General features: G+C 43.1%; 1 protein-coding gene across 1 annotated transcript in view; it reads right to left on the reverse strand.

The window, feature by feature from the left end:
- Positions 1-14992, reverse strand: part of malrd1 (MAM and LDL receptor class A domain containing 1) — a 314776-nt gene that overhangs the window by 186303 nt on the left and 113481 nt on the right. Inside the window, exons 15-16 of the mRNA XM_078535594.1 lie at positions 13787-14078; positions 10183-10428 (exon numbers count right to left, since the gene is read on the reverse strand). Coding sequence (XP_078391720.1) covers positions 10183-10428; positions 13787-14078 — 538 coding nt within the window. The remainder of the gene's footprint in view (positions 1-10182; positions 10429-13786; positions 14079-14992) is intronic.

Here is a 14992-nt window from a genome sequence, read left to right on the forward strand (position 1 = left end):
AGGAATGGAATAGGGTTTCCAAAGCAAAAGAATTGAGCTTTGGATAGAGGCAAATTTATAGTCTAGAAAACTGAATCATACTTACAGACAGAATAATTTATCTGCATACTATCAGGACCATAGGAGAAAGTCCTTCCTTTATATACTGCGGAACCTCTTGTGAATTCAGATATAGTAAAATGATTTATAATGCCTACATCCAAAATTGCATTTCCCAGGTTATATGTCTGAATGACACCTGTGTTATTATAAAGGTGTTATCGACTCATTACTTTGTTCCATTTTTCAGTGCATTATGAGCACTTCACAGATCAATGGCAATGCACTGTCTGTCATAATTACATAGAATTATATGGAATATACAGCACAGAAACAGGCCATTTGGCTCAACTTGTCTATGCCATTGTTTATGCTCTACTCAAGACTTCTCCCATTCTTCCTCATCTCACTCAATCCCTTAATTCTCTTTTCCCTCATATGCTTATCTAGCTTCCCCTTAAATGCATCTATACCATTCATTTTGTCTTCTCCTCAATGTAGTGAACTCCACATCCTCACCATTGCACAGGAACAGGAGGAGACCATTTAGCCCCTCAGCTCTGTTCCTCCATTCAATGCAATCATGACTGATCAGTGACCTAACTCCATATACCTGCCTTTGCCCCATATCCTTTAATAACGAACTTCCTCAGTTTTAAAATTAACAATTGATCTTGCATCAACTGCATTTCATATAAGAGAGTATTTCAAGCTTCGACCACCCTTTACATGAACAAGTGCTGAAAGGTCTGGCTCTATTTTTTTAAGATTATGGCCCCCACTCCTAAACTCCCCAACTAGCAGAAATAGTTTTACACTCTTGATCCACTGTTCCTCATAGTATCTAGAAAACTTCAATCGAATCACCTCTGAACCTTCTAAATTCCAGAGAAATCAACCCTAGCTTGTGTAGTCTCGGCTCACAATTTAACCCATAGAGTCCGGGCATCATTCTGACAAATCTACGCTGCACTACTTTTCAATTCTATACTCTATACTTCAGTGCTTTTGCTTTTGATAAATGTTTTGCTTTCTCAATGCAGTATTATTTTTAGTGATTTATGTCTTTGTACCCCCAGATCCCTATTTGCTCTTGTACCCCATTTAGGTCCTTATTTTCCAAGCAACATGTGACCCCCTTACTTTTCTTGCCAAACTGTAATACATCACATTAACCTGTGTTGAAACCCATTTGCCAATTATATGCGCATTCTGCAACTTTATTAATGCTGCATTATATTTGTTGCCGTTCTCCTCAGTATTGACTATCCCTTCCCAATTTGGCGAATTCTGCAAATTTATAAATTCTAAATCGTTGATATGAATTGTGAACAACAATGGTCCCAGCATTTATCATTATGGAACACTACTTTCCACTTGCTGCAACTCTGAATAGATATCATTTACCCCTACTCTTCTTTCTGCCTTGCAGCCAGCTAGCTATTTATAATGTTATGTGGCCCCCAATTCCACATGATTTGACTTATCCATTACTCAATTTTATGGGATCCAATCAAAAGCCTTTTGGAAATTGGGACATGTGCTCACCACCACATCTTTCCTTTTGGTCTTAGGCCTTCCTCTTCTCCTTCTTCCTGGCAGCCCCATCTCCATCATTCACCTCACCACATTCCCTGGCCATTTATGTCCTCCCTTAATTTAGTCTGTCCTATGCTCACATTTCCTAATTCATTTGTATTTTGGCTTATATCTTTTCTTGCAGATCGCTTTCTCCATATCATTCACACGCACTGAATCTTACTAGATTAAAGCTGTTCCCGCCTCACGAGTTACCCTTTCCACTAAAACACTGGTCCCATTTCGGGTTCACATGGAGCCAGTCCCAATGGGTAAAGCTCCTTCCTCTCCCAGAACTGGTGCCAATGTCCCATGAGAAGGAACACCTCTTTCCCACACCAGGCGTTTAGCCACCTGTTAACACTCTTGATCTGTCTGCCTCTATGCCAATTTGCACATGGTTTGGGTAATAATCTAGAGACTATTTACCTCAAAGACACATTTTTAAAAAAAATTAAGCTTTTGATGAGTACACAATCCTTTACAGCCACAGCAGTCAATCTCACAATCATCATCCAATTTACAAAATGGATGGAGAATTATGAAAAGGCTTTCCTTGCGGCCTGAAGAGACAGGTAATGCAGTATTTTTGACCTGGGATTGTTAAAATCAGCCAAGAAAGCAGGCATTTCTATAAAGAAAGTGACATAAATACAGGAGAGTTATCTTGGGTCATTATTACACACAGATACATTGTGGGGTTAGTGGAGGCCTGAGAGTAAACTCTCCACCTGTCCCATTGATCACGTGGCACAATGATTAAGAAAAAATGGAAACACAGAAAGCATAACCATATTTGGCTGCACTTATGCTGAATGGTCAGTTATTCTGACAAGCTGTCAAAACCTTAACTGAAGCCTTTTGCTGCCGTGTTGTTTCTAACTAGGTATTAATAAATTTGAATCGGGAAAAATGAAACGGATTATTGTACCTAGCTCACGATTTGAAACCTAACGTTGACCATCCTCAATGCATTCACCAGCTGCCTGTTATAGTCTGCTCCTGTGCTGTGCTGGTGAGTGCAGAAACAGCTAGCACACTAATCAGTTATCTTTACATTCAGTGCACGGTCTACTCATGCCTCAGGACTCAAAGCAGGTGGATGATGGCTGTAATGGGAGACTCTTTAATGCTTTAAAAATCATGCAGTTGGTAAGGAAACCTTTAATCTACATGATTTGATTTTTTGCTTTGGTTAGGAGCATGTCTGATATGTGCAGAAATGATTCAGATGCTTAAGAATCTTCAAAACAAGTTCCTCTTTGCCATCTCTTTGTATAGAAAACACCACCTCCCTAAACAGTCTGAGTTTACACGTGGATTAATTGGCACAGTCAAGGATTAGGAATCGTCAAGGGTCTGCTGATAGGGTTCAACCAGCTGTCATCATACTCTTGACCAGATCATGAACGCACAACATGCCCCAGTGATTGGTAGCTCTAACAGTTGGAGGTGGAGAGCTTCAGCAGCAGCTGCTTGACTCTGCAACTTAAGCAACACATAGCTTACTGAAACAGCCAGTGACCTGATTATTGAAGCTTGTGCTTGTGTCAGCACGCAATCTTCTCACTGACACAGGAGCATATTCCAAAGGACGGCTTGCAACTCTATCAGAAGCCTTTGCTTTGCATTGGGTGAGGAATGTTAATTAACTTTCTTAATCTAATTACCACAACCCTAGAGGGATATTTCAAACAACTGTACACATTGCATGTGGCACCTATGGAAAACTCAGTTTGCTATAAATGGTACATAGTGCACCTTAAAGAGCTGGTCTAGAATTCAGCATAAAACAAAAACAAAAATACCTGGAAAATCTCAGCAGGTTTGGCAGCATCTGCGGATAGGAGCACAGTTAACGTTTCGAGTCCGAATGACCCTTCAACAGAACTAAGTAAAAATAAAAGAGAGGTGAAATATAAGCTGGTTTAAGGGGGGTTGGGACAAGAAGAGCTGGATAAAGGGCCAGTGATAGGTGGAGATAGGCAAAAGATTTCACAGACAAAAGGACAAGGAGGTGTTGAAGGTGGTGATATCATCTAAGGAATGTGCTAATTAAGGGTAGAAAGCAGGACGAGCAAGGTACAGATAGCCCTAGTGGGGGTGGGGTGGGGGGAAGGGACCGAAATAGGCTAAAAGGTAGAGGTAAAACAATGGATGGAAATACACTTAAAAATAATGGAAGTAGGTGGGAAAAGAAATTATTGGAAAAAAACACAAAACAAGAAGGAGGGGGAAAATCGGAAAGGGGGTGGGGATGGAGGAGAGAGTTCATGATCTAAAATTATTGAACCCAATATTCAGTCCGGAAGGCTGTAAAATGCCTAATCGGAAGATGAGGTGCTGTTCCTCCAGTTTGTGTTGAGCTTCACTGGAACAATGCAGCAAGCCAAGGACGGACATATGGGCATGAGAGCAGGGTGGAGTGTTGAAATGGCAAGCGAAAGGGAGGTCTGGGGAATACTTGTGGACAGACCGAAGGTGTTCTGCAAAGTGGTCACCCAGTCTGCGTTTGGTCTCTCCAATGTAGAGGAAACCGCATTGGGAGCAACGAATGCAGTAGACTAAGTTGAGGGAAGTGCAATTGAAATGCTGCTTCACTTGAAAGGAGTGTTTGGGCCCTTGGACGGTGAGGAGAGGGGAAGGAAAGGGGCAGGTGTTGCACCTTCTGCGGTTGCATGGGAAGGTGCCATGGGAGGGGGTTGAGGTGTAGGGGGTGATGGAGGAGTGGACCAGGGTGTCCCGGAGGGAACGATCCCTGTGGAATGCCGCCAGGGGGGGTGAAGGGAAGATGTGTTTGGTGGTGGCATCATGCTGGAGTTGGCGGAAATGGCGGAGGATGATCCTTTGAATGTGGAAGCTGGTGGGGTGAAAAGTGAGGACAAGGGGGACCTTATCATGTTTCTGGGAGGGAGAAGAAAGTGTGAGGGCGGATGCACGGGAGATGGGCCGGACACGGTTGAGGGCCCTGTCAACCACCGTGGGTGGAAAACCTCGGTTAAGGAAGAAGGAGGACATGTCAGAGGAACTGTTTTTGAAAGTGGCATCATCAGAACAGATGCGACGGAGGTGAAGCAATTGAGAGAATGGGATGGAGTCCTTACAGGAAGCGGGGTGTGAGGAGCTGTAGGCGAGGTAGCTGTGGGAGTCGGTAGGCTTGTAATGGATACTGGTGGACAGTCTATCACCAGAAATTGAGATAGAGATGTCAAGGAAGGGAAGGGAAGTGTCAGAGATGGACCATGTGAAAATGATGGAGGGGTGGAAATTGGAAGCAAAATTAATAAATTTTTCCAGGTCCAGACGAAAGCATGAAGCAGCACCGAAGCAATCATCGATGTACCGGAGAAAGAGTTGTGGGAGGGGGCCGGAGTAGGACTGGAACAAGGAATGTTCCACATACCCCATAAAAAGACAGGCATAGCTGGGGCCCATGCGGGTACTCATAGCCACACCTTTTATTTGGAGGAAGTGAGAGGAGTTTAAGGAGAAATTGTTCAGTGTGAAAACAAGTTCAGCCAGACGGAGGAGAGTAGTGGTGGATGGGGATTGTTCGGGCCTCTGTTCGAGGAAGAAGCGGAGAGCCATCAGACCATCCCGGTGGGGGATGGAGGTGTAGAGGGATTGGACGTCCATGGTGAAGAGGAAGCGGTTGGGGCCAGGGAACTGGAAATTGTTGATATGATGTAGGGTGTCAGAGGAATCACGGATGTAGGTGGGAAGGGACTGGACAAGGGGAGAGAGAAAGAAGTCAAGAAAGCAAGAAATGACTTCCATGGGGCAGGAACAGGCTGACACGATCGGTCTGCCTGGACAGTCCTGTTTGTGGATTTTGGGTAGGAGATAGAAACAGGCCATCCGAGGTTGGGAGACTATCAGGTTGGAAGCTGTGGAAGGAAGATCTCCAGAGGAGATGAGGTCAGTAACAGTCCTGGAAACAATGGCTTGATGTTCTGTGGTGGGGTCATGGTCCAGGGAGAGGTAGGAGGAAGTGTCTGCGAGTTGACGCTCAGCCTCTGCGAGGTAGAGGTCAGTGCGCCAGACAACAACAGCACCACCCTTGTCAGCGGGTTTGATGACAATGTCAGGGTTGGACCTGAGAGAACGGAGTGCAGCAAGTTCAGAGAGAGACACGTTAGAGTGGGTGAGAGGAGCAGAGAAATTGAGACGACTAATATCACGCCGACAGTTCTCAATGAAAAGATCAAGAGAAGGTAAGAATCCAGAGGGAGGGGTCCAGGTGGAGGGAGAATATTGGAGGTGGGTAAAAGGATCCGTTGAACGGGGAGAGGACTCCTGCCCAAAGAAGTGAGCACGGAGAAGAAGGCAGCGGAAGAAGAGTTCAGCATCGTGCCGAGCCCGAAATTCATTGAGTTGAGGGCGTAAGGGTATGAAACTAAATCCTTTGCTGACCACTGAACATTTAGGGTTGGAGAGGGGAAGGTCAGGGGGTATGGTGAATACACGGCTGGGGCTGGGATTGGAAGACGGGATGGGGATAGAGGGACAGACAGGGGTGCAGGGTCCTGGATGGGTGTTGGTGTCGATGAGTTGTTGGAGCTTGCGTTCCTTTGCACCTGAAAGAAAGAGACAAAGTTTCTTGTTGAGGCGTTGGATGAGACGAAGAATAAAATGAAACTGGGGGCATGCGCAGCTTTGAAAAAGAGTGCGGTGGTGCTGCTGGAGGGAGAGGTTGAGTGTGTTCATATGGCGGCGCATGGCACTGAGTGTGGATCTCAGAATGGGACGAGAACAGCAGTCCGAGGAGCGTTGTATGTCCCGGAGATACCTATAATCCTGGGTGGGTTCGAAACATGAGGGATGGAACTTCAGTTGAAATCCACGAGGGGTAAGTCAGAGACGGAGACAGTCACTGAGGAAGGAAATATGGCTGTGAAAGTGGGTTTTAGTAAACACCTTGTCAAACACCAGGAGAGAAATGGAAAGCAATGAAGGTGATCAAGGCAAAAGAGAGATACGAAAATCCTGACGGAGAGAAGTTCAAAACTTCTTCAAGTTAGGCATTCCTTGAAGATAAGTGGCAGTCAATTAAACACTGATGCTGATGGCTCTCTGCTTCTTCCTCGAACAGAGGCCTGAACAATCCCCATCCACCGCTACTCTCCTCCGTCTGGCTGAACTTGTTCTCACACTGAACAATTTCTCCTTAAACTCCTCTCACTTCCTCCAAATAAAAGGTGTGGCTATGGGTACCCGCATGGGCCCCAGCTATGCCTGTCTTTTTATGGGGTATGTGGAACATTCCTTGTTCCAGTCCTACTCCGGCCCCCTCCCACAACTCTTTCTCCGGTACATCGATGATTACTCTGGTGCTGCTTCATGCTCTCGTCTGGACTTGGAAAAATTTATTAATTTTGCTTCCAATTTCCACCCCTCCATCATTTTCACATGGTCCATCTCTGACACTTCCCTTCCCTTCCTTGACCTCTCTGTCTCAATTTCTAGTGATAGACTGTCCACCAATATCCATTACAAGCCTACTGACTCCCACAGCTACCTCGACTACAGCTCCTCACACCCCGCTTCCTGTAAGGACTCCATCCCATTCTCTCAATTGCTTCGCCTCCGTCGCATCTGTTCTGATGATGCTACCTTCAAAAACAGTTCCTCTGACATGTCCTCCTTCTTCCTTAACCGAATTTTTCCAACCACGGTGGTTGACAGGGCCCTCAACCGTGTCCGGCCCATCTCCCGCGCATCCGCCCTCACACTTTCTTCTCCCTACCAGAAACATGATAGGGTCCCCCTTGTCCTCACTTATCACTCCACCAGCCTCCGCATTCAAAGGATCATCCTCCGCCATTTCCGCCAACTCCAGCATGATGTCACCACCAAACACATCTTCCCTTCACCCCCCCGGCGGCATTCCGCAGGGATCGTTCCCTCCGGGACACCCTGGTCCACTCCTCCATCACCCCCTACACCTCAACCCCCTCCCACGGCACCTTCCCATGCAACTGCAGAAAGTGCAACACTTGCCCCTTTATTTCCCCTCACCTCACTGACCAAGGGCCCAAACACTCCTTTCAAGTGAAGCAGCATTACACTTGCACTTCCCTCAACTTAGTCTACTGCATTCATTGCTCCCAATGAGGTTCCCTCTACATTGGAGAGACCAAGCGCAGACTGGGTGACCACTTTGCAGAACACCTTTGGTCTGTCCGCAAGTATTACCCAGTCCTCCCTGTCGCTTGCCATTTCAACACTCCACCCTGCTCTCACGCCCACATGTCCGTCCTTGGCTTGCTGCATTGTTCCAGTGAAGCTCAACGCAAACTGGAGGAACAGCACCTCATCTTCCAACTAGGCACTTTACAGCCTGAATATTGAGTTCAACAATTTTAGATCATGAACTCTCTCCTCCATCCCCACCCCCTTTCCGATTTTCCCCCTCCTTTTTGTTTTTTTCCAATAATTTATATAGATTTTTTTTTTCCCACCTACTTCCATTATTTTTAAGTGTATTTCCATCCATTGTTTTATCTCTACCTTTTAGACTATTTCGATCCGTTCCCCCCACCCCACCCCCACTAGGGCTATCTGTACCTTGCTCGCCCTGCTTTCTACCCTTAATTAGCACATTCCTTTAGATAATATCACCACCTTCAACACCTCTTTGACCTTTTGTCTGTGACATCTTTTGGTTATCTCCACCTATCACTGGCCCTCTATCCAGCTCTACTTGTCCCACCCCGCACCCCCCCCTCCCCCCTTAAACCAACTTATATTTCACCTCTTTTCTATTTTTACTTAGTTCTGTTGAATGGTCATTCGGACTCGAAACGTTAACTATGCTCCTCTCTACAGATGCTGCCAAACCTGCTGAGTTTTTCCAGGTATTTTTGCTTTTGTTTTGAGTTTTCCCCTGTGTCCTGACCAATATTTATCCCTCAATCAATGCCACAAAGACAGATTTTCAGGTAGTTACCATGTTGCTGTTTGTGGGAGTTTGCTGTGCGTAAATTGGCTGCCGTGGTTTCCTACATTATTACAGTGTCTACACTTCAAAAGTATCTCACTGACAGCACAGCACTTTGGGATGTTGGTCATGAAAGGTGCACGTATTGGGCTTAATTATCATTGACGATGAACCCTTAAAAGGGACGAGAAGAGGGATATGTGGAGAGGTGGCCAGAGCCAGAAGGGTGGTTAGAAGTGGCTGGGATCAGAAGGGTGGTGGTGGCAATCGGGAAAGGGTGTGTTGGTGTCAAACAGTGAACAGCTGTAAACCGTGATTCAAGTGTGGAGCCAGGAGGAGCACTGTTGCAACTCCCACTTCCACATTTTTAATGAACTTATCTGTAAGACCACAAATAGACCTAGAAGAAGTAATTTGTTTGCATGGCATCACTTGCAACAATGCTATGCAAACTTGAGGGACAGTAGTCAGTGCAGGGAACAGCTGCATGCGTTTTCTCATTGAAATCATTGAAGAATGCTGTGTGGGCCATGGAGGAAGCTCCCAGTGATGCTGTCTATCCTCTAGATGCAATGTGCTCTGCTTGGTGCACCAGCAGCTGCACTATGTGACTGAACATTTCCCCTCAAGTTTTCTGAATACAGCCAGCACTCATTAGCTCAGAACAAACTAATATGGCAGAGGGACCTGAAACAGATGTTAGACCTTTTATTTGTATATGGAAAGAACCTAATGCCTGCATCAGACATGGACTCTCGACACCCACCTTCTTGCCTACATCAACATGGCAGATGCTGCAGATCATAAGAAACAAATTCTTCCTCCCCAACACAATGGAGGGTTAGGGACTTGTTTAACAGTAAAAAAACACGGGGTGGCCCCCTCAAATTTCTAGCTCATGATTACTAGCTTTAGCAATTACCATGAAAATGTTCTGAAAAAGAGTCACAAAGACTCGTAATATTAACTCCGTTTCTCTCTCCACAGATTCTGCCAGACCTGCTGAGCTGCTCCAGCATTTTCTGTTTTTAGTTCAGATTTCCAGCATCTGCAGTATTTTGCAATTGTTATATTTATGAAAATGTTGGTTGAGGATTAATTTGGCCATATTTAAATTTTAATAATTGCCATTTTGGTTTATGGGTAGCAATTTACTATAAACATGGGACAAAACTTTCTTTGTTTAACAGTAGAGGCAATAGCAATGATAAGAAAATCATATATTGTTTTGTTTATGAAAAAATATCCTTCAGGTTGGCTGTTGATTTGTAATTCCCACCATTAATCATCATATTAAACCCAACTTTCATTGCTGCATTTAAATGTTTTTGTTTCATTACTTAACATTCTAATAAGATAGAAAGTACACAGATGAATAATAAAAGAGGCATCGTCATTATTTTGAGGAAGACTAGTCAGACCTTACCTTTTTCTTGTATTAATATTCCACACAAATATTATTGTGACAGAAGTTTTAGCATAAATTGTATCATTACATCAAGTGTCTGGCAAACAATTGCAAAAGATTTGCCAAACATATTCACTAATTACAAGTTCAAACAGTTATCTTCTTCCTTTATCTCCCATTATAGTATATTAGAATGCTACATAAATTACTTAATTACCATTCTCATTTCCTAGGCTCTGATCGTTTGCTGGCCGTAGACTTTGAAATGAACCCTGTCCCAAGATCCAATCAAAGTTATCTGCCAGGGAATTTTTCCAACCACATTGCCCAGTTTCAAATGTGCAGGATGTTCCACATTCTTTTTCATCTGTATTATCACTGCAGTCATTTACAAAATCACATCTCTTTTCTGGTTGGTAACAATTTCCATTCTGGCACTCCAAATAACCATGTGGGCAGGATCCTGAAAAAAAGGAATTCCCATGAATAAGTTTAAACAGGTTATGGAGGGATCACTGAAGTGTCACTTGCAAACAATATATGTTGGTCTGTGTAGCTTTCAGTAGTGCCTGCTTCCATTAATACATTTATTATCTCCCCATGGTTCTTTATTCCATCGAATGCTATCAACTGAAGGGAATCTCTAAAGGAAAATTCTTGTTTACAGTGTTATCTTTAAAACTTCTTACCTCAGTAAAGGCATACCTACTTACGACTTACTATGACTTAAAAAATGGACTGTGACATAAAAAACATATATTTCCAAACTGCTGGCTCAATTGTTTAACTTTATTTTGAAATGCTATAATAAACCATTTATATTAAACAATCTTCGCTCAGAAGTTTTTAATTTAATAGAAACTAAAGAAACAGCAAATATGGGAAATTCTGCTTGCCACCCACAAGTTTGTAACATAATCAAATTGCTCTCCTAAACAACACTATAAAATGGCAGGACCCTCTCCCGCTCTACTACAGCAGTGGGTTTGGAATGAGTTGAAGGTATAATATCAAGTTTCTGGCACCTCACCAATGTCAATGATTTTCCTCTGCAGTAAGTATTGTAGGGCTATTTGACTATGGAATTAAACCAGCTGTGCCTGATCCAGTTCTCAGCTATTGCCAACACATTCTAGCAGGCATTGATGTTCAGTGATCAAGTGTGGAGCCCTTAGTTAATTTGAATGGTTTCCAGCCTTGGGACACAGAGTCTAATCATAGTGTCTCTACTAGCATCCGAATTGAAATCAATTACATATATCACATATCATACTACATCTCTAAAGAGGCAACACCTATGTTGTGCACTTACTCACAAATGTTACTTTATATCTACATATTTCTGTTGTATGCGGGGTTGGTTAGCAGGTTCAATCCCTGTACTGGTTGTGGTAGTTCATGGAGACCTCTAACCTTGCCTTACTTCATGCTTAATGTGCAGTGGTGCCCTCTCAAGCTCTTTAAGCACTTGTCTCTCTCTAAGAGGGAGAACTCTGGAGAAAAAATTAAAAGTTTCATGTACATGTTTTGAAGCTCTGAGCTTCCTATCCTGGAAGAAGGAAATTTTGGAATTGCACTTTGCCTCTAGGTGCAATCTTATTGCTCCAGGGATCCCTGCAAACCTTCAGATCCACAGCAAGTTCCAGTACTGGCCCCAGTTCCAAGTTCTCTGTTAACAGTTCTCTTCACCTAGCCATAACAAAGAGGATACTTTTCTATTATAAGTTATGGTTCAGTTAATATGAATTGAGGTTTTTGACACCCAGTAGCACATCAAGTATAACAGGTCATTTGATATTCCCATTTTCTCAATTGTATCTTCAGTTAGTGTACAATGTCCTAATGCACTATAAATATATATATTAAACATAAACATATCCTACTTTTTCTGCACAAGTTTAAATAAGTTTGTTATGGTATCTATTTTGCCAATCCTGCATTTCCATCTGTTAAGCAGATTATGCTGAAAACAATGATCCAAAACCAGCTTATAGTTCATTTAACATTAGGTTTATAAATTTTAGCTGCAATTGAGCATTCTAAGCCATGATACTAGCAGACAAATTTGCATAGTTGGACACAATCAGCTTTGTGCATCCTCCGCTAACTATGGATCAAAACTGCTTCTGAATATAATTTTCTGGCATTGACCAAAATCCAATACTTGAGCCTTAAGCAGGATTTGGAAGTTTCTCTTACACGGTTAATGCCAATCTTAATCAGGCTCTTCACAGGCACGAAGGACTGAATGGCCTCCATCTGTGCTATGATCATTCTATGATACTATTCTATGATTCACCAGGGGCTTTTACTGTTGCTGCTTTACTTCTATTTTGGGGTTACAAATCAATAGGACCTGAAAAATGTCTCGTTCAATATTCCCCCTCACACCAATACTTATTCACCCATTCTTTAGCTTAGAATGTTTTATAAAGAATGAGACAGGATTCAATAACACCAAGATAAAGGCACTATGAAATTTGTTCCTTGCAGCCTACCATTAACAACAGTAAACGGCAATGCCTATATTTCAACAGAATGAAATCTTGTTCTTTGGACAACAGATGAATTGGATGAATACTGCAAAGGTCTTCTGAGAAGTTAACTCCTCTCGGCCTGCGGCTGATTTTAATTCGTTCTGAACATTAATATTTTGCTTATTACAGTTCTCAATGTGTTTGAGTGCCCCAGGTGGACACTTAAAACAGCACCAACTTCTTGGTGGACACCATTTTAGCAGTATCCTCAGTAAAGCAGTTTACCTCACAATATGGAAAGACAATAACCAATGTAAATGAAACTGTTACCAATGTGGGTAAATACAGTTTGTTTTTCTGTGTTGGATCCACTGGAGTATGTAGGAAAATATTACCTTTGTACAAAGCATATATTGCAAAATACACACTATTTTAGCATGCATTGCAATACACTGTTGCTTGATTAGCTGTCAGAAAACAACTGATGTTAAACTTCAATAGTTCTTACTAATTTTTGGATTTGTTAATGTGTTAAATTAAGCCATAGCTAAATTATTTTTAAGTTAATTATACATGGAGGATGAATTTCTGCGAGGGTTTTCCTGTTGATACGCCATAATCCCAATGGATGAATCATAGACATCCTGCAGTATTAAACATTTTGGACGAAGAGAGCAAGACATAAAAAAACATAACGTAGTTCAGTCGAATATTGTGATGGATGACCAGACCAGCTGTGTCAGAAATGCTTAAATTTATGGCCTTCTGTCTTGAGAGAGGAAGACCAGGCTGTGCTGGGGAATGACAAAATGGGGGATAGTGACTGACTTGGAGGGCGGATGGGCATCAAAGGCAAACAGCACATAAAATATTTAAGTTTGTCTGTTTTGAAAATGATTTGGAAACCAACTGAATGGCACATTTGAGTAGACTTCATATAAAAGTTATTACAATTTATTTTTCTGCTCTGGATCCCCAAATACGCCAATTTTTTGGGCATACATCAGAGGAAAAAATGTGCAATCTCTTGTTGCGGCTGCCTACGATCTGCTAGGGTTAGCAGGCATGACCCTATCCCAGCCCCACCTGCCCGGGGGTTGGGGGGGGGAAGGAATTGGGTCTAACAGGGACCTTTAAATCAAGATGGGTTTATGTCTGGACTTGAGCTAATGGCCTCGATAGCAAAAATATGGCCCCTTTTGAAATCTGGTTCTTTGCATTGATAGTACTGCACAATCCATTGGTCCCAATTTTAATAAGAGAAAAATATTCTGAAGCCACCTAGGTGACTTGCTCTAATTAACAAGGAAATCTAGTTACACGGTTTAAGTGGCTATCACATACCTGTTGGAGGAAGTGGAGTTGGTTCTGTATGAAGTGCAATGGAGGAACAGATGCATTCCTTTGTGAAGGTGATGTCATCAAGTGCTATGACTCCTTTAGATCCTTTCCCGACCCATCCTTCTAACATTATTTCAAAGTCCTCATCAGCACTGAGAGTGATAACAGCTCGCTGCCAGTAATGGCCTTGGTCTCCAGTTAAGTTGAAAAGTAATGTGCGATAATGTGATAAAGTCACTTGGTACACTATTAATGATCCAATAATATCTCCTGCCATATGATAATAGAAAATAATCTGCAAGGGAAAGCAATGGCATTGTCAACTGGAGAGCTTTGTGTGCAATGTGTTTGAGATTTTGCATAATGGTTCATAATATAGAGTACTTTTCAGCAGGGGCAGACAGTAAATATTTAATTATTTATCCACATCTCTACAGCAGTATGTTTAACAGCAGCATAAATTACACATTGCAATCCTTGTCCAGAAATCTAAAACTACCTGTCACAGCCATTGCTTGGAGTGGTAATGGGGGAGGCGGAATGTAAGTTCAAAATTAATCTGCAGAAACAATGGGCAGGATTTTCCCTGCAAGCTTCTGAAATCCTCGGTCGTATTGAAACGGGGGTCAGAAACCCACACTTTGTGGGAAACAGTCACTCTTTGTGATCTTCCCTAGGAGGCTGCCCGATTCAAGCAGAGCTCTTGAAACTGGAGGGCCAATCAGAGGCCTTCCAGCTTGAGAGCAGCAGCAGGCTGCAATGGAAGGTGAGTAAGGGAGAGGGTGCTTCAAAGTGGAGGTGTCCTCACTCCAACTTCTTTAAAATTTAAATTTAAAAGTGGCTTTTGCAGCCAGGCCATCATTGTGGGGGTGGTTGTGTGGTAGGAAGGGCCTCTCCACAAAGTGGCCTCTAGCTGCTGCAGCACCCAGGCAGACAGTGAAGCCTGTCTAGGTCTGCCTGAAGCACTGGTCCCCCCAGTCTACCATGGAAAGGCCACATCCAAGCACCTAAAACAGGCCCCTGCCACCTCGGAAACTTGAGGCTAGCTCTAAAATCCTGATCCTGAAATGAGCAATGTGGTATATGAATTTTAGTGCCAGTGTAATGCTAGGTACAAAGAACAAAGAACAAAGAAAAGTACAGCACAGGAACAAGCCCTTCGGCCCTCCAAGCCAGTGCCGATCATATTGCCCGTCAACTAAAATATTT

Source organism: Cetorhinus maximus, chromosome 3 (assembly GCF_964194155.1).
Source record: "Cetorhinus maximus chromosome 3, sCetMax3.hap1.1, whole genome shotgun sequence".
Lineage (NCBI taxonomy): Eukaryota > Metazoa > Chordata > Chondrichthyes > Lamniformes > Cetorhinidae > Cetorhinus > Cetorhinus maximus.